A 24,905-nucleotide genomic window follows, 5' to 3' on the forward strand; every position below is an offset into this window, starting at 1 on the left:
TTGAAAAAAGTGCTAAAGGCGATTTACATCGCGAGCATATTTATACGAATGAATTAATGAGTTCATTTTGCCTGAGAATAATAAAAGCTGTTCAATCGAATGGAAATATCGAACTTAACAGAGTTCTCTTCTAAACTTCCTTTCTCACCTCGATTAAATCCCTAAAAGATCGGAGAAAACTGGGAAAACTTAATAAATCGAAATAATTCATCAAATAAGAAATAAATTAGTCGCGTGCATATCTAATATATTAATTATTCGTTTTGTGGAGATTTAAAGAAACATTTAAAGTATTTTCAAAATAGATATAAATCGAAGCGATACGACAAATTTTATTGTAACAATATCAGCGTTATATAAAGATCATAATTATCATAATTAAGATCCATCTTTATTATAATATTTCGATTATTTCAATAAAATATACAATAATAATAATAATAATTTTCTTTGAAATTTATTATCTATCCAGAACGACACATTCTTCCTATCAAAGTTAACTAAACTTCCTAAACCTGTCGTATACGTTGAGTTATCCTTTCAAGTGTATCAAACTACCGATAATCCCTCCCTCCTTCCTCTTCCTTCCAGGTGCATACTTCGTAAGTAACTATTACCAAATTCTCTTAGCTAGCTATATAAACTTTCATAGATACACACACGCACATTTGATACGAAGAAGCGTTAGACGATGAGTAACTTGTAACCAGTGATGTAACGAACAGATTAAATCGATTCTCTAGGACTTAACTTTGTGTTATACGGATTCCTGAGCTTTTCTATACTCGAAAACGCTCCCACGTTCTAGGAACGTTCGAGATGCTGTCCTCGTAAAAGATGGCTGCTTTGTATCACGGGAACCATAACCACCTCCACCGGGTGTTTCTAAGATGAAGCTATCCTGTAAAATATGAGACTGCATTTTTTTATCTTTCTTTTTTTTTACTTTTTTTTTTGTTACATCGTTACCTTTAGATTTTTGATACTTTGACGTTCATATTACTACTATTATCTATGATGTTTTATCATCTATACTATCACGTAATACGAAAATAATAATAGGATATTCTTTTTATTATCATTATATTATTTTATTATTATTTTGATATATATAATAATAAAAAGATTATATATATATATATATATATATATATATATATATATATATATTACATTCTAACGATCATTTCTTTCTCTAGACATTTCCCTTCTTACAAATTTTTTTGACTCATATTTCTTTTTAAAGTTTTCAACAAATCAATCCTAATTACACATGAGTCCTATTTAATTCTATAATAAAATTTATAGAAAACTTGTTACTTTCGAGAATTGATTTTTTTCCTAAATTCAACTTGAAATTAAAAGAATGAAAAAATTATAGTAAGTGTTTATAAATATTCTTTTCTGATATAACAATTAGATATATCATTTTTTTAAGTTTCTAATAGACGAAAGAGAGAGAGAGAGAGAGAGAGAGAGAGAGAGAGAAAGGGAAAAAGAAAAAAGATTGTTAGTTATTTTCAGCAACATAATTTCTATTCGAAAGTAGGAGCATTAAATGAAGAACTAAGGACAAAATGTCTTAGAGCGACTATGAAAAAAATAAGGAAAGAAAAGAAGAGAAAAAGTAAGAGACAGGAAGTAGCGATCTTTTGCTGTCTCTACTCTTGTACATCAATCGTGGAAGCTTGACGGACAAGACTGTATAAGATCCGCGAATAGAGATACGATTATTGCTGCTCTGATAAACCTCAAAGCTTTCACTACTTGTGTAGACTCGAATGGACAAGTAGAAGAAGAGTCTCCGATGCTGAATCGTTGGTAGTAACGTAACTTACTCGAACTTACGTAGTTTTCACAAAAGGTAAGAAAGAGTAGAACGCAAGGAGAACCTCATAATTAAAATTAAAAATTTACTGATTAATGAAACTTGTCGACGATTCGAAAAAAATAATTAAGCAAAATTTTGCGAGAATGTTATCATAAAATAAAAAATATTTCAACATTTATTTATACCTCTTTAAAAAAGATTGCAATTGTTTTTTATTTATTTATGTATTCTTTTTTTTAAAAGATGGACTACGTAAACGTCGATCGTTATCTAATAATAGATATAAATTTTACGAAAATGATGTCGTTCTTTGTGCGGAAACGCACACGTTGGTAGCTCCAGTGAGATTTTTAAGAGCAGACAGGAAAGACAGATCGTATCTACCGAGATAAAATCTTTACGAGGCTACATAAAAAGCCGGAATACTGCTGTCCTTCCTATCTCTTTCTCTCTCTCTTTTTTTTCTCCCTTTATATATATATTTTTTTTATCTTTTCTTACTCCTTTTACTCACCTCTCATGCGAATTTTAAAAAGTCTACGTCTCGAGAAGGCTCACAAAACTATTACTCTACAAATTCTCATCCCTTTTTTTCTGCACTATATTCAAATAACACAATACATGTTTTATTTCACTACTTTGAATCGTTTCATTCTTTTGAATGCTACATATTCGACAATTTTCTTATATGTTAAAACAAAAGAATTAGCTTTTCTTTTTTCTTTCTTTTAAAAAAGAAAAAAAAAGAGCAAGAAATAGAAATCCTTCAGAAATTTTATCCCGAATTTAATTAACAAATTAAAAAGAAACGTAATTAACAATTCGACATAAAAATTTGATATTTTATTAATTATAATAAATAAATGTGTCAATGATACCTGATCGTAGTCGTTGATGTAATCAGAATAATGTGAATGATTGTTTTAATATTAAAGCTTTAATTGAATATATCTGTGCACCCGATTAAACGAAATTGTGAAATACATTGAAATGACTAATGGAAAGATGAAGATAGAGAAAGTTTAAAATAAATCAAGGCACGACGTCTCTTGAATAACCGTGAAAATTGACTATGATGATAAAAATAGACTCTAGTCTTACCCCAGCGTGGACGGGCACCGCAGTTTTCGGACCTAAACTGATCATTCTACCATCCATCTTTCTGAGTGTATTTTTGCCACGAGCACCCGGTGAACCACCCGCTAAGCCTGGAGGACAATGGACTCGTCTTTCAGTTAATACCGATAACGTCATTGGTGCTCTAAAAAAGACATTCGGAATATAGAAAGTATATTTTATTTTAAGTTTTGAATCCCTTGAAATTCATGCTCGTTTATTTTCGCTTTCACATTCTTCTCCAAAGTCAAAAATAATTTCTTCAAGATACTTTTCCATGTACCTGAAAATCATTTCCCGTATGACACCATCACCACCACGATGTGCACCCTCACCACCGGTTCCAGGGCGAAGAGAAAATTTGTTTAGTATCACCGGATAACGTAATTCTAATATTTCTGGATCGGTAATTCGCGTGTTGGTCATGTGTGTGTGAACGCCACCTCTACCATCCCACGTTGGACCCTTTAAATTATACATGTGTTTCTATCATTATTCTTCATACATTATATACATTTTATAGAACAATAATGGAGCAGATAAAAATAAATTAATAAGTGTAATGTCTTACAAAGTATTTAATTCCTTGTTTAGAAGCATAAAAAAGGAATAGAAAATAAAAAGACATATAAAAATGAAGTGCTCGTTATATAAATGAAATAATTTATAATATATGATTCTCTTACAGCTCCACTACCACCAGCAACAGTTTCATAATAACCCCATTCGACTGTACCAAGCGTAACATTATTCATACATCCTTGAGAAGCAGCACAAGCTCCAAAAGCTTGCAGAACAACATCAACGACTCGTTGAGAGGTCAAAACATTACCACCGACTACGGCAGCTCCATCAGAGGGATCCAAAAGAGAACCCTTGGGAATAATAACCTTGACAGGTTTCAAACATCCCTAAGGAAAGATAAATCTCATGAATGAATTCGAACAGAATTGTAGAGTTTATTTGTTCTACGTTATGTTTCTCACTTGATTCAACGGTACGTCCCGTCCAACGATAGATCTGAGACAATAAATAAGTGCCGAAAGTGTTACAGCACGTGGTGCATTACAATTACCCCAAACTTCATATCCAGTGCCACTAAATAAAATTGATAGGTATTTTGAAAATTTCAAACTTCGTAGATTTACGAATTCAAAAGCTAACGAGTAAGACAATGAGTTTGAACTCACGTGAAATCACAAACTGCTTCACCCTTCTCAACGTCAAAGTCTAATTGCAACTTAATCCGGCTACCATCGTCGAGATAATCGACGGCAGTGACGCTGCTACTCCCACTATCCCGAAGTACTTTATTACCGACCAACTTCAACATATCCCTAACAGCAAGTTCGGCATTCTGTTGAATGTGACCCATGTACGCTTGAACAACGTCAAGGCCATAAATATCGATCAGTTCGTTCACCAACTGAGTTCCCTTTAAATGAATAACAAACGCGTTAGAAAAATAATCGATTATATATTCCACATAAATATATATACGTATACATTTGCAATACATGCATGTTATAAATTTTTTTAACTTACTCTGTGATTAGCAGCTATTTGTGCTTTGAGATCGCTCAAATTATCAGCAAGATTTCTGGTGCCTGAGCTTCCTGGAATCTTACCAGGTTCCATCAAAGCCTCTGTTAATTCCTTCTCCCGAAAAACACCTTTGTGAACGAGCAGAAAGCTCTTAAACGCTGCACCTTCCTATCGAGATAAATCAAATAATCGTGATACAATTCTTATTTTATCTGTTATAAATAATATTTTGATTTTACTTGAAGCAACGTGGTCGAATGTGGTGGCATCGAACCAGGCGTTATTCCACCTATGTCAGCATGATGACCACGACTGGCCACAAAGAATACCGGTTGTTCCACATCCCTATGAATTTTATTTAATCACGAGTCGTATGAAATTAAATTCTTTGTGAATTGTTTTATCGCAAATTTAAACGATGATAATCAGAAACTTACCTATAAAATACAGGTGTAATTACAGTGAGATCTGGAAGATGTGAGCCACCAGCCGAAGGATGATTAGAAAGTATCACATCTCCTCGTGTAAATTTGCCTTTAAAAACTTTCATTTGATATTGAACTGTTTCTTGCATAGCACCCAAGTGGACTGGTATATGTGGAGCGTTCGAAACAAGACCACCATCTGGACCAAACACAGCGCAAGAAAAATCTAATCTTTCTTTGATGTTCGTCGAGATAGATGTTCTTTGTAAGATTCTAAACAATGTATATATATAAAAAAACAATTTGATAAATCGACCTTATCGTAAACGGCATTGGATTAATTTTAATAAATTTACCTTCCCATTTGTTCGGCGATACTCATGAAACGATGAGAAAAAATACTGAGTTGAATGGTGTCCAAATCGGTTGTAACTTTTGGACGAATTCCTTTGCCAATTATAACTTTGATATCTCCTTTCGAAGTAATAGACGCTGTACAATCTGGTTCTATTAACAGAGTACTTAAACTGTCCATAATTATCGCAGGACCTTCTATAATGTGTCCTGGTAAAAGTGAGCTCAATTGAAAAACTTTGGTGTCTTGATATCCTCCTTCGAAGTATACCATAGTCGACTGAAACATACGATATTTTTCAATAATATTGAAAATTCAATTGTACATAAAAATAAAGATGAGCGCTTTACTCATCTTTTTTAAAATATTAATAATCCATAAAATTAGTAAACTAACTTTCAAAGCAACAGTTGTTGTTTTCATTGATTGAACAAATTTTGTTAAACTTTTCATAAATTAATTTATTTATAAAATAAAGCTAAATTACTATAATTAATTCGACGGTTTCATAATTGATTAAAAAATTAGAAACGAATAGTTTACTCACCCTTTTAAACATTATCATTATTATTACTTTATGAATTATTGAAGATAGGACTTACTTTTTCTGGTTTCGCAGATTTAGAGAACGAAGGTAGAGTTTTATCCTCGGTTATCATCGTCTTTCCGGTTCCACGAATTCTGATATCATTTACCAAAATCTTTCGATTAGGCATAGTGAATCCAAATTCTGTTTGATATCTACGATAAAATTAACGTTGTATTGATTCAACAAAAGTGTATAATCGATTGCAAAGTTATAATGTAAATCTAAGAACCTTTCTAAGAAAGTTGCAAGAAAATCGCCGTGTTTTGGTGATTCCGAAGAATTTTCAGAATCAAGTTTTGGTGAACACATTAGAGCACAGTCAGTACCTTCATAACGTAAATGTAAAAATGATTCTACGTGTATCTGAAGATAATCAAAACCTTGTTGAGCCAACTTCTTTCTTGCTCTTGCTGCGAGAATATCTAAACGTTCATCCAATCTTTGAAAAGAACCTAAATCAATAATTTAATATTTAATAAATTTATTATAAAAATCTAATAGCTTGAAATCTTGAGGTTTAAACAATTACTTTTTTCATATATCTCAGCACTAGGTTCCTGTGCTTCTTCTACAACATCAGCCAATGCCATACCATATGCTGACAAAATTCCAGCATATTTGTGAACAAAAACGGTGTTCATACCGAGTGAACGAGCTATAGCGCACGCATGTTGACCACCAGCACCACCAAAGCACGCTAAAACGTGACGTGAAGTATCGTAACCCTTAGCCTAATCGAGAAAAACGAATATTAAATTCTTTTTTCACGATCGTGCGAATAGGACGTTAAAAAATAATAATACCTGTGTTAGAGCACGAATTGGTCGACACATAGTTTCATTAGCAACCTTTATGAATCCCATCGCAACTTCTTCAATCGTCATTTTATCAGATTCAGATCTCAAGCCTTCGTGTATCAGAAACTCATTGATCTGTAATAACATCGAAATATTAATTTTTAAATTATTTCGATCGTAAAATTTTGTTCGAATAGTTTTATGAGTGAACCTCGTTTGTAAGTTTTTCAAAAGCTTCCATCGTCCGAGGTTTGTCCAAGGGTTCGTTCTCGTTAGGACCAAAAATCTGTGGGAAATATTCAGGAAGTAACCGACCCAAAGCTAAATTTGCATCAGTTACTGCCAACGGACCGTTCTTCTTATAACAAGCAGGTCCTGGATGGGCTCCAGCACTTTCAGGTCCTACTTCAAAAAGACCCGATCTGAAGAAAAGCATCGATCCACCTCCAGCCGCAACAGTATTTACGTCCAACTTCAAGCCAATTTAATATTTTAATTCAGTTGATTATTCGTCATGATTATGCATAATTTTTGTTTATAGAAATTGCTATAAAATGGATATATATATATATATATCAATTATTAAAACAAATATTAACAACAAAGAAATTTGGAAAGATTATATTATTAATAATTTTCTTTTTAATAAACTATATAATAAATTATTTTACTATAACAAATTTATTAATATATTGTAATTCTGCAATCACATTTATTATATTTAAAAGTTAAACGAATAGAAATTTTCATCGGATCAAATATGATTTTCCGTTGTGAAATTGTTATAATTGTCTTTTTGTTCTTCTTTATATATATATACCTGAGCAGCTTGTATCGTTACACCAGCTGTGGTACTCTCGTAAACGTGTTCGTAACTTCCACCATAACGACTGACATCGGTCGAAGTTCCTCCCATGTCAAAGCCGATTACAGGTAAATCAGTTTCTTTACCATAAGTCGTCATGGCATATCCAACGACACCGCCAGCTGGACCGGACAATATAGCTCGTGATCCATTAAATCTAAATTCGAATAAATTTTATTAACAAAACTTTGAAATTGTTTTTTATCGTAAGATCAGACTTACGAATTCATAGGAGTTAATCCACCATCGCTTTGCATAAATAAAACGTTAACACCTTTCAAATTGTCTTTGAATCTCGAGGAAAATCCCTAGAAGAAAATAAAAATTGAAACTTTGGTTTCTTCACAAAGAATTTTAATTTTATTAGATGATATTGCTTATACCTGAAGATATTGTTTGATGTGCGGTGTTAAATAAGCATCAGCACAAGTCGTAAATCCTCGTGGAACGATCCTAACCATTGGCATCACTTGATGAGAAAGAGATATTTGAGAAAATCCGAGTTCTTTGGCCAATTCCCCAACTCTTATTTCATGTTCGGCATATCTAAATTATAATTTGATTGATTATGAAGAAAATAATAATACATTTAACATCACAGGTACACATACAAAGTATCTTTTTTAAATATATAATTCTGACAATTAGCAAAACTAACGTGTAACTGTGCGCCAAAACAACAGCGATACTTTCGATTCCTGATTGTTTCAATTCCAACAAGTCTTTTTTTAATTTCTCTTCATTTAATTCTTGCATTACGAACAAATCTTCTCCTGTCGAACCTTTAACTTTTCTCCAAGAATCTTTAACGAGTTGACATCTTCCTGGCAATGCTGGTATCACTCTACATCTTACTTCGACTACTCTCTTATACAAAACTTCTGGTGTTACTATTTCCTGCAATGATAATCGTAAATATGAATGTCGCGTAAAAATTTACAAATGAATAAATAATTATTCTATAATTAGTCAAACCAACCAAGTCAAAAATGTTTGGCCTCGCCTGATTGCCAATAAAAAGAAGATCCTTGAAACCTTCATTCAACAATAACGCCATTTTAGCACCTTTGCGTTCTAATAACGCGTTCGTAGCTACCGTCGTTCCCATTCGAATCCAAGCTATCTTCGAAGTATCCACTTCACCATTCATTTTCACTCCAGTTTCCTAAAATCTTATTGTTCGTCATTATTTTCGCAACGACATAGATATTATTTTTAAGTTACAATTAATTTCTGCACGCAGAAATATTATTTAATGAAGCAAAAAAAGATTATTTGATAATAATTATAATATTTCGGATCAGATATAACAATTTTCTTAGTAAATAATATAAATATAAAAGTATAATGTATAACATATTATATATAATATATGATATAAAATATGAATACATAATATAAAAAAATATATTATATATATATATATATATATATATGAAATAAATAAATAAATATTTAAATATACCGATAAAAATAAGCATACAATAAACTTGAGCACCTGTTCGAGTATCCTACGAATTCCTTCACGAGGCGCATCCTCGTAATTAGCAGGATCAACAGATAATAATTTCATAACTCTAATTTTCCCGCCAGGACATCTCGCATAGACGTCAGTGAAAGTGCCCCCACGATCAATAGAAAATTCAAAATTTTCTTTATCCATGTTCACCATTCTACGATTCACCATTCACCGACTACTTAATCATAAGCTGGAGTTCAGCTCGTCGTTCAATGGCGTAGAGAATAAACCTAATTCAAATAATCGAAAGAGATAACGAATGAAATATATTTAGTAAAGTCGTCGATGCTACTAATAAATACTGATATCTGATAAAAAAACGACTCTAATAAATTTCCACTTTCCAAGATTTCGCGCCGTTTTAAAATTGAAATATTTCATACGATGTTACTTTTGTTTGCGAACGTTTTTGAATTATCATCGCGATAACGAACGATCCGTCATAAACCATTACAATTCTATACTTTCAATTATTTTTAGATCTCTCACATTCCGAACGCACGATCTAAACAAAATAATTTTTCATCAACGTTGAGAACAAATTGACAAAATAATATATATTTTAACACAAAATGTAAAATGAGTTTCCTTAATGAAGTAACAACGTTCGACGTTCGTTCGGTATTTACAATCACGACTGTTCCGAAGGCTAATCAAACAGTTTATTTCATAATGCTCGTGACTCGCATTAGAAGTACAGTCAACTCGAGTATATCTACAGAGATTAAAATATCGTGCACATATATATTATTTATCATTTATTATGGTAAATAAAACAAAAAAAAAAAAAGAAATTAATGGCTGATAATTAAAGAAGAAGAAATCATATTTAATTTGTCAAAATAATGCGATACTTACGTGAGCTCACGAATTTTACCGATCGAACTTGCCTTCAAAAGAGTAACACTGAATGACGCTAACCACGCTGTTAGAAAGCGTCGATGTAGATATACGTATATATACGTTTGACGGAAAGATCGTCGTCGTTAGTTGGGTCGCTCAAGTTTTCCTGATTGTATTAGAGACAGCCAGTTACGTAATATCGACGTAGTAGCGACGATGTGAAATAATAACGATAATATTCCGGTATAGTGATGGGACGAAAAGTAATCTCAAATATGAATGAAATCGTTGTTCCAATCTAAATATACTTAAATATGCGCCTCTAATATAATCTAAATATTATGTAATAAGAAGAATAAAAAAAAATACTTTCTAACGACTTACATTAAATTTTCTAATTAATTAATATTTTCGATAATATTAATCTTTCAAATATAATTAAATATCTGAGTATTTTGATAATAATATTTTATAAGTTCGGAAGAAGCGTAAAGATGTCGTTAGAAAAGTCAATGAGAACCACTGGATTCATACGGAGGCTGCGCACAAGTTTTAGAAACATTTACTAAATCGATAGTACGTAACTGTGGAATTTTTGAGTTCACCTTATTTTTAATTGAAACTTTTTGATGCAAATTTTTAATAGAAGACAAATAAATGAAAAGTTATTTTACTTTGCCTGAGGCGTTCGAATTTTTCTAGAATGTGTTCTAATAATTAAAAAAATTTATTTGATGAAATACTTACGAAAATGCTTTTAAAAAATATCAAACTCGTATGTAAATTGAATATGCAATCTTATTTATACCTACGTTATAATCGTTCTTCCTTGTTTTGCGAACTCGTAAATGTTTTGACCAAGTATCGTTGATGCCATCTCATGTGTTACTAACTGTGCATCGCTCAATTTTTAAAATCATATCGAACATCTCGAATATACTAATTTATTAATTTAACGAGCAATATCTTTTTCATGGTTTACAAAATATATCTCGGCATCATTTCATAACAAAATTTTCCTTTTTCTTTTGGCACGTTTGTCTCTCACCCATGTTTTTTGTCCTTTTTTCTTTTTCTTTATATATGTATATATATATATATATATATTATATTATATATAAATATATATATATATTTAGTTATAAGATTAACCCATTAAGCGCGTTAATTCGTCCATCGAGACAAGACGATTAAATACTTGTTTAATCACTAATTCGTAAATTTCTTGACGATTTTCAAATACAAAAATATGTTCACCATTTTAATAAGAGAGAAAGAGAGAGAGAGAGAGAGAGAAAGAGAGAGAGAGAGAGAGAGAGAGAGAGAAAGAAAGAGAGAGAGGGAAGGAACTCCTATATCCGAACTTTTTCTTCAATAATGTTCTTGTATAAATCATCCGTTAGTTTCACGTACGTGCCCGTCCGATCGAGGAAGTAAATTGGATCTACCAACTATATGAATAAGATTCGATAAATAAAATTTGAAGTTGATTATTAAAAAAATAATCGATTCAATTTTTACCTTTGTAATATCGTAACCTTCACGCTGAAGATCCTTCTTCTTCAATTTATAGGTACCTATTAAAACGACGTTAACGATATAAGAAAATATCTCGAACAAAGTTTTAGTCAGATTTAGTCATTAAAGTTACCAGTCATGGGTAGTTTCGAGAGAACACGAATGAAAAGTGGTCGAGCGTAAGTAGGAAGAACCTTCTTCACACCTTCAGCTAATTCCTTTAAATTTAAAGATCCTTCTGGATCATAAATAGCACCCATGCCAGCTTTACCTTCGTTTCCAGGTACCTGTCAAGAACAATATCTCAGAAGATATTTCAACAAGTGATTGTAGAACCAATAGAAAAGATTAATTCACGTTTGTTGAATAAACCTTTAAAAAGCTCTATTTTAAGAAATGTTTAGAAACAATATTATTGCTGGTAAGTTAATTAATATTCAAACGGAAATAATATAAAAATTATATTATATATTATATATATTATATCATATATATTACATTATTATAAATTCTACAACCACACGCAGTTAAGTGTTAATAAAGAAAAATAAATGACTCACTTCGACACCATAAACGACTGTATCCATGAGACCTATGACATTACTAACAACTGCTTCGACTTCAGAAGTGGCCACGTTTTCTCCACGCCACCTAAAAGAGATAATTATTTAAGAAATTAAAGTAAATTAAAGTAAAAGATGAACATTGGAAATACATACCTGAACGTATCACCGGTTCTATCCTTGAAGTAGAAGTATCCCAATTCATCCATAACCAAAATGTCACCTGTTCGAAAAACGCGGTTAAGTCATGGCGTGGATGATTTCTCAATTGGTAGTACAAAATGACCGCTTTTTTTTTTTTTATTTTTGTCTTATGATTTCAACCGACCGGTATTGAAGACACGATCACCCTTCTTGAAGACGTCACGTATGATCTTCTGCTCCGATGCCTTTTGATCGGCGTAACCACTGAAATCGTTCACAGCCTTCCGTGGATTAATTTTTCCAACGAAGATACCGGGCTCTCCTAAATAATTAAAAACATAATTTTTAATCGATTACAAACTTGAGAACATTATTTTCAAGTTATATAAATAAAATAGAAAAAGAAACAACGTCTGACTGTCACTTAATTATAACGATAATTTAAATCAAATCAAATAAATATTTAGATCGCAATTTGAAAAATAATAGACTTGTAAATATTCATATCATATTAAATCATTCATATCATAATTAATAATTCATGTAATATTAAATATCATATATCAAGTATTTCTTAATTAAACAAAAATTATTATTATTATTAACATACCAGGCTTACAAGGTATGCAAAAACCTTCGGGTCCTCTAATAGGTTCTCCGGTTTCTTCATTGACTCTTAATAAGGTGACTGGATAGAGATTGCCAGCGAACCTTGGCACAAATCCAACTGCACCGACTCTATTGTCGATGTTCACTACGATGTAAACACATATAATGTATACAGTATATTTTATTATCCGTCGAATCATTTCGTTAGATTCGTTACAAAAAAAAAAGAAAAGAAAAGAAAAAGAAAAAAGAAAAAACAGAAAATAAATTACCGAGATTCGAGTTTCCTTCGGTAGCACCATAAAATTCACCGATTTGTTTAATGCCAAATCTCTCGACGAAGGGCTTCCAAATTTGTGGCCTTAAACCATTCCCATACATAAGTCTTACTTTGTGAGTTGTATCATACGAACTTGGTGGAACAGTCAAAAGATATCGGCAAATTTCTCCGATGTACTGAGCTATCTAAAATGAAAATGATAAATATTGAATCGGTTAGTATTATGTGTACGTATATAATTCAATAAGAAAAAAAATGCAAGTGATATTTGCTAATATCTAAAATATTGAAATTTCCAACATTACTTATTGATCGATAAAATATTAATATTTACATATTAATAAAACTAATAAACCAAAATGTGTTAAAGGAAAATTAAACATTTGATATCGATAAAAATAAATAATACTTACGGTACATTCGTAATGAACGCAATCGGACCAAAATTTCGAGGCACTGAAACGTCTACGAAGAACAACGGTTATTCCTGTGAGCAATGGTTGTCCAGCTCCTATTATACCTCCAGCAGTATGATAGAGAGGTAAAGAATTATAAATTCGATCATCTGAACGTAGAGCCAACATAGAGTATACGCCATAAGCCATTAACATATACCTGAAGAAATAAAATTGTTTTTATGATAATATTCATTTTAACGAGGAAACATTTTGTTAAACATTTAAGATACCTGAGATTATTGATAACAGCTGCTTTTGGCATTCCAGTCGTACCAGACGTATAAATATATATCAATTTGTCTCGTGGATTACCTAAATCAATATCTTCGAGAAGAGGTCCTGGATTTACACTGAGAATTTCTTTATTTAGATCGATTGCTCCCTCTAATATAGATACATCTTCGTGTTCTGACCATTGAAACAACATCAGTTCTGGTAATTTATCTTTTATATCACGTACCGCTAAAAAAAGAAATTAAAATTAAAATTAAAATTAAACGTAGATTGTACTTATTAATATTGTCCAATTCTCAATATCGTCCATTTTATGATATTTAAAAAATTGCTTTTTTTATTGAATATATTCATTAAAATTACATTTCGAATACTTAATAAAATACGATAGTTAGCATTATTGTCTTTTTAAATGAATCGTTATTATTATTTAAATTTGTCAATATATTTAGTTTTGATGAAGTTTTCTTTATTGCTTCTTTTTTTTTTCTTTTTAAATATCTTGTAGAATATAACAAAGTTTTAGGACATTTGTTTGAGTTATAGATTTTCTAATTGATTAAAAAAATAAACTTCTCACCGTCCTTCAGTTCAGAGCCAAAAATAAGAGTCTTGCAATTCGCCGTTTTAATGCTATGGATTAAAACCTCCTGTCGAAGATTGGTATTGATGAGAGCACCGACGAAACCGGCTTTGCTCAGACCCAACCAAGTTCCTATGTATTCCGGACGACCTTCCATAGCTAAGGCTACGCTATCTCCCCGTGAAAGTGATCGCATACGAAAATAACGTCCTATTCTGTTGCTGAATTCTTCGAGCTGTAATATAATGAAACAAAAAAAAAATAAATAAATAAATAAATAAATAAGAAAAAAGAAAAAAAGAATTTGCTAATTTTTTCAAAAGATTATAATATTCCATCGTGATCTGATTTTATTTTATTCTGATATTTATTCTGATATTATTTCTTTATATATTCTAATTTTATTATATTTTTATTTTTTTGATATTTCATTTCTAATAATCCGATAATTAAAAAACAAAAAAAAAGTAAAAGGAAAAAAATCGCCAAGACAAATTAAATAATAATACTTGCAGAACATTTCAATTTCTAAAGTATTAAATCCGTACCTGTTGATAAGTCCATTCTTTATCCTCGAGAATATATGCTACTTTCTCAGGATGACGTTCAGCTAATCTTGAGAATACCCTAGCCACTGTAAATCCTCGAGTTTCCCACCACCATAAAAGTATGTTCACTCGTATGAATCTAATAGCACCTCTGTAGAAAAAAGAAAGAGAAAAAAGAAATGACACAGTTACGTATATATAATTAAATATTACTCATATATATGTAGATAATAATATTCAGATGCAATTTTTAAAACATATATTCAATCAAATGAATATTATTAATCCTCATATGATAATCAATTTACTTCGTAACACGTTGCATGTTTTTGATATCCGACGATATTAACAATTTTTTATCTTGAAAGAAATGTACTCGTCGGCAAAAAAAAAAAACTAAATCACGATCATAGATAATTTCTATATCAATTGCAAGCATCCTTACTTTTATAGAGACTCTCTATTGTGTTTTAAAAAAATGGGGTGAGAAAACGAGCGAATCACGGTCACGAACACGAGTCCCAGAATGACGAACGATCCTGAATACACGGCTTCGTGTTAGCTAGCACGACATCTTATCCTATCGATGTAAATTGATTAATTCCATGAGGAGCACGTGCGTGCATGGCTACCAGAGCTACATGTCTGAAAGGTCTCTGAGAATTTATTTTTCTTTTTTTTCTTTTTTCACCGAGATACTTGGACTTTGAAAGGAACAAATCAATTCCAAACACTAAATGAATTCATTCATTAAAAAGTTCACATGTGAATTTACATTTGTACGCGTTTGAACTATTACATTACAATATCTAAATGTATCTATCCTTTTAAATGTATTTTCTAAATCTCTTCAAAATACATAATTTTGTCACATAACTATGTTCCTCAAAAAGAGAGTATCAGTTTAGTTTTAGATACTGAAAAAAAAAATCAAGACAAATCTAGTTAAATCTAATTTCTTTTTTAATTTATTTTTTTAAATATTTATTACATCATAGGAAAAAAAAGTAAAAGAAAAAAATATATATATAACTATGGATCGTTTATTTTGAAAGTGATGCAAGTACATTTTTTGTTGTTTCGAGAAAAATGGATTTTCATAATCAATCTCTACGCAATTCCTTTTATTGGCCAATTTTAAATTGAACGAAACATTGGCATTTTGGAAGATATTAAATATTAACTAATTATAAATAAAAAGTTTACATTAAATTAATCACAAATTATGTGATAGCTCATTAAAAAAAAGAAAAAAAGAACTTACATCAAAATAAACGATTCACATATGTAGATATATATATTTTTTTTCTATCAATAAGTTATTAGCATAGACTTACCAACAAACTTAAAAAAAAAACTTGAACAAAAAACCTCATAAAAATTAAAAATATCTTCACTAAATATTTATATGAATTTTATTACCAAATACTTTTCTATTGGTTCGTCGAAGGCCAATGGTTGAAAAGCATGAAAAGCAAAAAATATATCTTCACTAACACAAAGAAATCGATATTTTTCTTTAAGTCATGCACACATTATATGTAAAGAATCGTTGCAAATTATTTCCAACGATTAAGGCTATCATATGCATTCCATGTTTTTTTAATTCACACCTTTTTCTACTTGGCAAAGCGCTTATTTATTCTTCTTCATGGAATTAGATGTTATTATATAGTGTTATTATATAACGATATTATTTTTAATGTTATTATACAACGATATTATTAATGAAACGCAGAATAAAAATATAAATATTATCCTGTTTTACCACTTGATCAAAACTTATTCAAAATTCATCAAATGACAATCAATAATCGATAACCGTGTTATTTCAATTTAAATTAATTTTAATTATAACAAAACTAAAAACTTCATTGTTATTTTAGAATATATATTTGTTTTCCTTAGACTTAAAAATTTGTAAAAAGCTAAATTTATTCCGAACATTCTGGATTTTAATAGTGTCCCTGAAAGATTACGCCTTTGTTAGCGAGCTCGTTTCTATCAGTCGACACTAGCTACAGTTCCCCTACCAACTACGTATTCACCATGATTAAATAGAACCGAATGAAATAACGAAAGATGTAGAGGAGAATAAGTTTCATCGTTGAACGTCGTTACTTTGAAAAATAGTTATCACGAATATTTATTAATCGTTTATTTATAAAGAAACAAAAAGAATATTTTATAAACATATTTAAAAATGAGGTATTGATCACGATCTTTACGATTTAAAACAAGTTTCGTCATTCACAGCAAATTACATCCAACGGGAAGCAATAAAACTGTCAATGTCAACTGAACGTGCCCGTACCGAACGCGAGTGTATCCGTGTGTATGTGTATGTGTTTGCACGTAAAAAAAAGTACGTCTATTACGTTCGAAATTTGTTCGAAAAAGATTAAAAAAAAAAAAAAAAAATTGCGTCTTTCACTATATTTTCTTGCACGTTCGTATTACTTGAAATAATTTTAAAATATTATTTCTTTTCTGCTTTTTTCATTTATCCCTATTATTATCAACCACTAACGATCAGTCCATCCACCGGAAGTAGTTAAATTTTCGATCCACCCTAACGTTTCCATGACAATAAATGGGATCAAAGTCTAATCGCATAACGCATGCGGCCAAGTGATATGACGATCCATCAACCTGTTGCGAATACTTCCGATGATTCCTTTGGAAGAACGGATTACGTAAATCGACGTGATGTTACTTTTAAAACTATTGAAACGCAAAAATTTTATTAATTATATTTCTGTCAGATGGACGAAAGGATATAAATAAAAATAATTATGCAGAGATGCATAATTCGCGATGTTAAATTTATAAAGTGTTATAAGAATCAGCTGTTAAATTTTTAAAACGTTAATATTGATAACACGTTTCTGGTCGAATTGAATTTATAAAATATAAATAACATGAACAAAGGATTGCGATGAATGTATCAATAATGTTTCGATCAAAATCCGATCTATATTCTTTTGCAGGTACACCAGTGATATTTAGATTGTTGTACATTTTCTGACAACTCGAGATAAAAAGAAAAGTATCGTACGATAGAAGTTAGCCATTGACGATTGCCCAAGCATTTATCATGCTCGTTAGCAATAATCGTTAGTCACACAAGAAGACTCAACACTTAGTCAATCTGCCTCACTTACTGCTCGTTCGTTAATATCAACGTGCGTCGATAGGGACAAGACTTTGCCAACAGTAAAAGGCATGCCGGGCATACCTTTTACAAGTTTAGTTCTTCTTTGGTCACGAAAATCCGAAAAAACAAAACGAACAATCAAAATATAGAAATATCTATAAGACAATTTGATATCGACGGCGCTGTCGAAGAAAAACTTATTACAGCGTATTATTATACATATTAATAAACTTGCTATGTTGTAGATATAAAATACAAAGAAATACTAAGAGGATATAAATACCTGTTTAAATTTAAGATTTAATTAATTATATATACAAGTAATTAATTAAATATACAAATATATACTGCAAGAAGAAAACCTTGGATATTTGAAATAATGCTTATTTCGCATACACTTGCTACAAAGATATGCAGTGAACGATAACGAGAAGATAAAAACGAGATTATGACGACTAATATAATACGAAAATGCGCCTTATTATAACAAATAGTTTTCAGAAATTAATATAATAATAGATTAACGTTATTTGATTATACGCGTTACGATGAGATTTGAGTTCGTACCAAAAATGTAATAACTTGACATTGTATTCGACCTATCGAAGACTATGATCGATTGACCTTAGACACATATATAATATGTTCGGTAGATTTTATACGCGCATGTAGGATCAGCACCATCTCCAGCATAATAATTAAGCTCAATGACCCCGACTTTATCGGGGTCAAGTGAGTTGCAACGAACTTCGTCAGTTCGGTCTACCCGTACTAGTGACCCTTTCCTTACCAGTTGAAAGTTTTCACATGTTTCAAAGAAATCGTATTTTCACAACAAAAACAACGAAAATGGAAAACGATAAAACGATAAAACGATAAAACGATAAAAACGATAAAAACGATAAACAACAACGACGTAGGATATTAACGACATTCATTATAAAAATAATAAAAATATTGAATACTTTGCTATATTTTATGATATAATATTTAAGTCTAAGAAAGAAAAAAGGAGTAATAATATATGTATCGAATTTTACCATAGTTCAAAAAATCATGATATTTATATAATCAGTCTAAACGTTTAAACGCTCGCGAAAAAAAGGCATATGAAAAGAAAAAAATATATAATATAAAACGTAAGTTCTAAATATAATATTAACGTAATTAAGAGCCAAAGTTTTATCACGAACACATACACACACAACAGACATACATCCACAAGTTATAAATTCACAATTTTAATTTTTACAAATGAAGAAGGAGGAAAAAAGAAACAAAATCAAATATTTTTCGAGTGAATTGAAAACCTTGAATTATTAATTTGTGAGAACGAATCAAATAATATATACACTAACAATTACACTTATCTATTACATTAATAATTATATATTAGACTTATAAATTTATTAAAAATATCTTTTCTCTTTTATATGTGTGTATATATATATATATATATATATATATATATATATATATATACATACACACACACACCGAAAGTTTGTTTAAGTAAATATAATCGTTATTTAGAAATAGCTATTATATGACGTATTATATATCAGTTACATGATGGTATTATATATTCTGCTTACATTAAGCACAGACACTTCGATAGCACGGCACAAAAGTAGAAATTATTACGGGCCATTGATCACGAGAGAAACGTTTTTATCTAGGCTATATATAGAGCAATATACATACAACGGAGCGTGTAATTTATGTCTCGTATCGAACTATTACTAGTTGACTAACAAAACAATCGTATTAAATCGATATTCTATATAATATACATAAATACGTAGGTATTAATTATAAGAAAAATACCGTAATCTTTAAATTGCTTAATTTACGAGAAATGCTTAATAACAATCGTGAACACGTATAATGTTATAAACAAGTATAATTAATCTTTCACAAAGAAAAATTATTTTACATACGACGAATAAGATTTCAATTGATCGAGCAAAAAAAATGTAGAAAATATCTTGTAAATTTGTAAAATAATCGAAAGAAAAATGAACTATTGATTTCTTTATATCAAGTTTCACATATTCATTGAACCTCTTCTTTTCTTCCTTCAGACATTCGATCTATTCAATGACGTACATACATTCTTACATACATTCATACATACATACATACATACTCGCAGTAATTAATGTTTAAGAGCATATTCTCACAACCTTCAGATACTGCCTTCAATCATTTATATGAAAATGTCGAACGCGAGACGATTACGGCACGATTGTGTATAAATGGAACGTAATACATAAGTAAACACGTCAGGGCATTTTAATTAAAAAATGTGTTCCAAAGGTTGTCCTCTAGAAAAAAGTCACAAGCTCATATTAATTAATCTTGATTGACATAGAAACGATCGACATATTACTCATACAATTGAAATATATAAAGAAAGAGTTTGAAAGATCGAAGATCATTAATAATCACCAAAAATATAAACAATGATTAATTAATACATGACGAGAACGTCGAAGTCAACAATGAAAATCTTAAAAACTTGAAATGTTTATGCGTTCCAAGTATTCAAAAAAAAAAGTATCATTCTTGCAAGTAATAATATATTAATACAAAATAATAATGATATTAATATAAAGTAATAATATATAATAACATGTTATCACAATAATAAACTTGCTATTACAAATACGTTTTATAGAAAATAGTTTGAAAGAAAGAAAAAGTATGGGTAAACGAACAAGAGATAAAGATAGAAAGTGTATATGTGTGTGTGTGTGTGAGAGAGAGACTGAGAGAGAGAGAGAGAGAGAGAGAGAGAGAGAGAGAGAGAGAGAGAGAGAGAGAGAAAATACTCACAAGATATCTCTAGGTAAAGTCTTGTAAAGCACATAGATGAATCGCCATCGTCCTCCCGTGAGGAAAAAACCTCCAACAACGATGCTCGCCACAGCAACGAGCATCTGTTCAAATCCCGACATGCTTTTGTGCTATCGAACGGCCGTTCTTCCTAAGTTTCCACTTCCAACTGTTCCTTCTTCTCTCTCTCGATAGATCCCAACGCTCTACGGCGCATGCAGGCTTTCGAGTAAACGCTCTCTTGTACCTTTGCTTTCCCACGTGATATTTAAAATGATAATAAACAATTAAAAAAAAAAAAAAAACAAAACAAAAATAAAAACTACACAATGTTGTCACGAAAACGCACACGTTAGGAAAATAGAAATATTTCGAATATTATGTACATACGTGTGTATATATATATATATATATATGTGTGTATATTGAATTAATAAAGAATTAATTAATCGGATCGTTCGATGCGATAACGATTTGTTTTGACAGTTTTACTTTCTTCCTTTTTTTTTTTTTTTAATTCTAAACTCGACTGGCAAGAATTATCACGAACACGCGCGAGTCAACCGCCAGCCGAGCGACGACTAAACTCACACGTTCAAGTAGCATCCACGCATCTCTCTATCTCTCTGTCTCTCTTTCTCCCTTACTCTTCCTTTCTCCTACACTCGGCTTCACCAACTCACATACGACGTAAGTGCCCATCATAGCAGGATATTGCCGTAACCGACCTCGTCGAAAAGAATGCCATTTTTTAGCACTCTGCTGATTAATTCTCATCATTCCCGTTCAAAGATCTCTTCTTTGACAGTCGAACCTATGCACGACTTTGCTTTGTACACTTTTTGTTTTTGTTTTGTCTCTTTTCTTTTCTTTTTTTTTTCTTTCTTTTTTTTTTTATATGTCGTTATAAGAACAAAGAGGTCATTGAAAGATATTATAATCATTACATGATCTGTACAAATCTTTAAATGCAATAAGAATTATTATTTAAAAAAGAAAAAGAAAAAAATATTTATCTGTTTCAATAGTTATAACCGTATATGATAAGATACCATATCTTAAAAGATAACAAACGGACTCGAAATATCTTCATATTTTGTATAACATTATTATATATCGTTTCTATCGAAAATTCTTTTTATCTCGTTAAGATGAAAATTAAAAAGAAATGACATTAATCAGCGTACACCTTTTTGCCTTTTGACAAAAACGATGTATAACAATTCATATATTACGAATTTGAGATATTTTTTTACACTTTATCGTAATACGACTTTATTTCAACGACGAAGATATTTTATATTATTTAACAAATATATAAAATATATATGTATATAAATATATATACATACATATATATATATATATATATATATATATATATATTTATACAAGCTTATAATTAAATTACGCGCAGATAATTCTGCGAAAGAAAGGTACAAAGACAAGGTCTGTGCTTGTGACATCAACTGTGATCACTCGTTCTTGAAGATATTGAGGTCACGTATACTTGATAATAATGGATACTGAAAAAAGAAAATAAATATGCAAATAAAGCATCACAATTGTATCATAAGAGTCTACAAAATAAACGTGTCAATGTCGAAAATATTTGGACTACAAGCATAGAAGCATATATTAACAAAGAATAGCGTTTCATGGGATAAAAAGGGTTATTGAAAAGTCGATTTTTCGTTTAAAATAACGGAAGAAATAATCTAGCTTTCAATACTAAAATCCATTGCTGTTGATATGCGCCTGTAAATCATGAGCTTTAGATAGTACATATGAAGAAGAGATAAGTTAAACTCGCATGTACCTTCAATTCGAAGAACAGAATACCACTCTATAGGATGTTTGCTATCTGAGAACCAGGTAAAGCGCCAAGATGTCCAAAACTGAAAATGATACGCGGGAAAAGGGTCCAGTGAGTGATATTTAATGAGAACAAAAGAAAGCAAAAGTAAAGGATAAAACAGGCGTTTTTCTTCCTTTGATAAAGAAAAAGAAACTAGATAAAAAACGATGAAATATTAATCTGAGAAATACAACGCATAGGGTCATACCAAATAAACAGAAATAGAACTAGCCATGCTAATTATAGGATTTGTTAATACAATGTGCAAACACGCGTGTAATCCCAAAAAAGGAGTATATGTAAAGACGAGAATAAGAACCATGCGATCCACATGTTTCTATTAATTGGTAAAAGCATATCGATCGTACCAATGATAAAGAAAACGATCATCAATGTAACGCTGACGATAATAATTCGTGATTTCACGTTTTGTAACCATGCTCTTCGTTGAGCTTTCTTTGCTGCCTCTCTGAATTGGTTACCAGCTAAAGTTAGTCGATCGCTTGCATCTTGTAGATCTTCTAACCTCTCTCCACGTTCCATGACTTTCATAACATTGTCCCGCATCACATGTGTCACCTCTTGAATTTGGATTCTGACACTAAACAATATCAAATACATTTATATAAAGATTTGTACTTTCCTATTATATTTTCTATGATAAATTACTTTGCTATATCCATAACTTATTTTTCCTGATTCTATACTCTTAAAAGATTTTTAATTTATATAAGAATCTACTGAGTGAATATTTTAAAAATATTTTTCTACAATTAAAGTAATAAAAGTAAGATATATATTCACCTATCCATTTTCCCATCAGCTCTGCTTATTCCATTCGACGTACTGGGACGGCTGAAATCATACGTCAGACATGATGGAAGGATAAAAGGCATATCTTAAGACTTCAACATTTTCATGATCATAATGAACCTCCAGTGATGAGAATTGATATATTAAGCAGTTTTCCATTGCTGTATTACAAAACAATATTAGAATGATTATAATTGACATACAACAAAAAAAATAACCAAGATTGCTGAAACAATTTCATTATAGGAATATTATGTTAACCATAAAATTTCCAACTTACTTAAATATCATATCTTCATCGGGCTCACTGTCATGTTCCAGGAGGGTTTCCTAAAAGCGAATATTACGAACAAATATAAGGTTCCCGCCATGATCTTCATTAAAATTCATAGTGTATTATTTCAAACGCCATACGTCAAAAACCATACTCACTTTTTCGTCCTTATCCGCATATTTTATATCCTCTATGGACAGATTACTTTTACCAATGGTAGCCATGATTCTTAAATAATTTATCGAGCGTGTCCAATATAAATATAACTACGACGAACTTTCGAAAACGAGTGAAATTTCCACGTTACACTTCCCATCGAACGTATACACGGCCGCCATATTGCCTGATTTCGTTTAAAAGAACGACCGACAGATGGCGCTACCGGCGACCTTAGTCGAACGCGATCGATCGATTGAAACGAGTAGCGCGAGACGTACCGATATTTATCGATCGTTTGAAAAATTATATTGTAATTATTGTAATTATTTCTGTAAAATCTGTTTTTCTATTTTTTTTAAATTAATTGGAAAAACTTTTATATATACATTTTTAAAAGAATCTTAAAAGATATTCTGTTAGTTACTTGAACACTAAATATAAAAGCCATATGTGTAGGTTTTAGCATAACTTTTGGAAAAATAAAGTTCATTAAAGATGTATTCTTCGAGAAATCAAAAACTGACCGCTACGGTCTGACGTTTTCAATCTAAACAAAGAACCGACGGCTCGATCCGACAGTTGACGTTTGAAATTGCATGCTCCTTTATTCCGAGATAGGTTGGTTATTGTGTTGGTTGCGTATACCGAGGGAAAAAGAAATGCTTCGGGAAAGTTGGAAGCGTATAGAAAACGATTAAATGAAAAGAAAAACTGTTTAAAAAAGAAACGATAATGTACGAACGCGTTACGATTAAATTGAGACTTGAGACAGGAGTGAAGGATTATGCAAAAAGGAAAAAGAAAAAGAAGTACATTACAAAAAAAAAAAAATCAAGACGTAGAGATATAAATAAAAAAAAAAGAAGAAGATTAGTTGAAGAAATATTAATTAAAAAGAAAAAAAAATAAGAGAGAGAGAGAGAGAGAGAGAGCGAAAGAGAGACGATTACGAAATAAAATATCATAAAACGATCTCGAAATGAA

At 30.7% G+C, this 24,905-nt stretch overlaps 3 protein-coding genes across 7 annotated transcripts; all 3 read right to left on the reverse strand.

The window, feature by feature from the left end:
* Nucleotides 1–308: 308 nt before the first annotated feature.
* LOC127063190 (5-oxoprolinase) lies at nt 309–10,662 on the reverse strand. 4 transcript variants are annotated; one of them, XM_050992593.1, is made up of 22 exons: nt 9,901–10,662; nt 9,022–9,272; nt 8,503–8,688; nt 8,182–8,420; nt 7,907–8,069; nt 7,746–7,831; nt 7,479–7,680; nt 6,870–7,130; nt 6,665–6,793; nt 6,391–6,592; nt 6,091–6,313; nt 5,875–6,013; nt 5,274–5,551; nt 4,930–5,190; nt 4,732–4,837; nt 4,493–4,660; nt 4,138–4,382; nt 3,934–4,045; nt 3,634–3,858; nt 3,231–3,412; nt 2,933–3,092; nt 309–901 (listed from the first exon to the last, which is right to left on the reverse strand). In XM_050992593.1, the coding sequence occupies exons 2-22, from the start codon at nt 9,208–9,210 to the stop codon at nt 758–760; spliced, it is 3,900 nt and encodes a 1,299-aa protein (XP_050848550.1). In that variant the 5' UTR covers nt 9,211–9,272; nt 9,901–10,662; the 3' UTR covers nt 309–757. The 4 variants fall into 4 exon arrangements, with proteins under 4 accessions (XP_050848550.1, XP_050848549.1, XP_050848552.1 ...); XM_050992592.1 differs by having other exon boundaries at nt 9,022–10,662; XM_050992595.1 differs by having other exon boundaries at nt 8,503–8,695; nt 9,022–10,662.
* A 153-nt stretch (nt 10,663–10,815) lies between these two features.
* Nucleotides 10,816–21,405, reverse strand: LOC127063193 (long-chain fatty acid transport protein 4-like). The gene is made up of 13 exons (XM_050992611.1): nt 20,818–21,405; nt 14,823–14,973; nt 14,272–14,509; nt 13,688–13,919; nt 13,413–13,614; nt 12,992–13,184; nt 12,721–12,864; nt 12,295–12,432; nt 12,123–12,189; nt 11,964–12,054; nt 11,537–11,690; nt 11,407–11,462; nt 10,816–11,336 (listed from the first exon to the last, which is right to left on the reverse strand). The coding sequence occupies exons 1-13, from the start codon at nt 20,937–20,939 to the stop codon at nt 11,238–11,240; spliced, it is 1,887 nt and encodes a 628-aa protein (XP_050848568.1). The 5' UTR covers nt 20,940–21,405; the 3' UTR covers nt 10,816–11,237.
* Nucleotides 21,221–24,121, reverse strand: LOC127063199 (uncharacterized). 2 transcript variants are annotated; one of them, XM_050992624.1, is made up of 6 exons: nt 23,921–24,121; nt 23,769–23,818; nt 23,480–23,530; nt 23,044–23,276; nt 22,637–22,715; nt 21,221–22,343 (listed from the first exon to the last, which is right to left on the reverse strand). In XM_050992624.1, the coding sequence occupies exons 1-5, from the start codon at nt 23,984–23,986 to the stop codon at nt 22,678–22,680; spliced, it is 438 nt and encodes a 145-aa protein (XP_050848581.1). In that variant the 5' UTR covers nt 23,987–24,121; the 3' UTR covers nt 21,221–22,343; nt 22,637–22,677. The 2 variants fall into 2 exon arrangements, with proteins under 2 accessions (XP_050848581.1, XP_050848582.1); XM_050992625.1 differs by lacking the exon at nt 22,637–22,715.
* Nucleotides 24,122–24,905: the final 784 nt, after the last annotated feature.

This window comes from Vespula vulgaris, chromosome 4 (genome assembly GCF_905475345.1).
Source record: "Vespula vulgaris chromosome 4, iyVesVulg1.1, whole genome shotgun sequence".
NCBI lineage: Eukaryota > Metazoa > Arthropoda > Insecta > Hymenoptera > Vespidae > Vespula > Vespula vulgaris.

Bases quoted from the DNA above. Each gene is read 5' to 3' on its own strand.
- LOC127063190 (XM_050992593.1), bottom strand. From the start codon at position 9,210: ATGGTGAATCGTAGAATGGTGAACATGGATAAAGAAAATTTTGAATTT. The intron at 4,838-4,929 runs GTAAGTTTCTGA...TAAAATTCATAG, and splicing joins ATTACACCTGTATTTTATAG to GGATGTGGAACAACCGGTAT. The intron at 4,383-4,492 runs GTAAGTTAAAAA...ATTCATTTAAAG, and splicing joins AAATAGCTGCTAATCACAGA to GGAACTCAGTTGGTGAACGA.
- LOC127063199 (XM_050992624.1), bottom strand. From the start codon at position 23,986: ATGGCTACCATTGGTAAAAGTAATCTGTCCATAGAGGATATAAAATAT. The intron at 23,531-23,768 runs GTAAGTTGGAAA...GTATGATTTCAG, and splicing joins GATGAAGATATGATATTTAA to CCGTCCCAGTACGTCGAATG. The intron at 22,716-23,043 runs GTACGATCGATA...TATCATTTTCAG, and splicing joins GATCGTTTTCTTTATCATTG to TTTTGGACATCTTGGCGCTT.
- LOC127063193 (XM_050992611.1), bottom strand. From the start codon at position 20,939: ATGTCGGGATTTGAACAGATGCTCGTTGCTGTGGCGAGCATCGTTGTT. The intron at 13,615-13,687 runs GTATCTTAAATG...TTATTTCTTCAG, and splicing joins GCTGTTATCAATAATCTCAG to GTATATGTTAATGGCTTATG. The intron at 11,337-11,406 runs GTAAAAATTGAA...TTATTCATATAG, and splicing joins AAGGTTACGATATTACAAAG to TTGGTAGATCCAATTTACTT.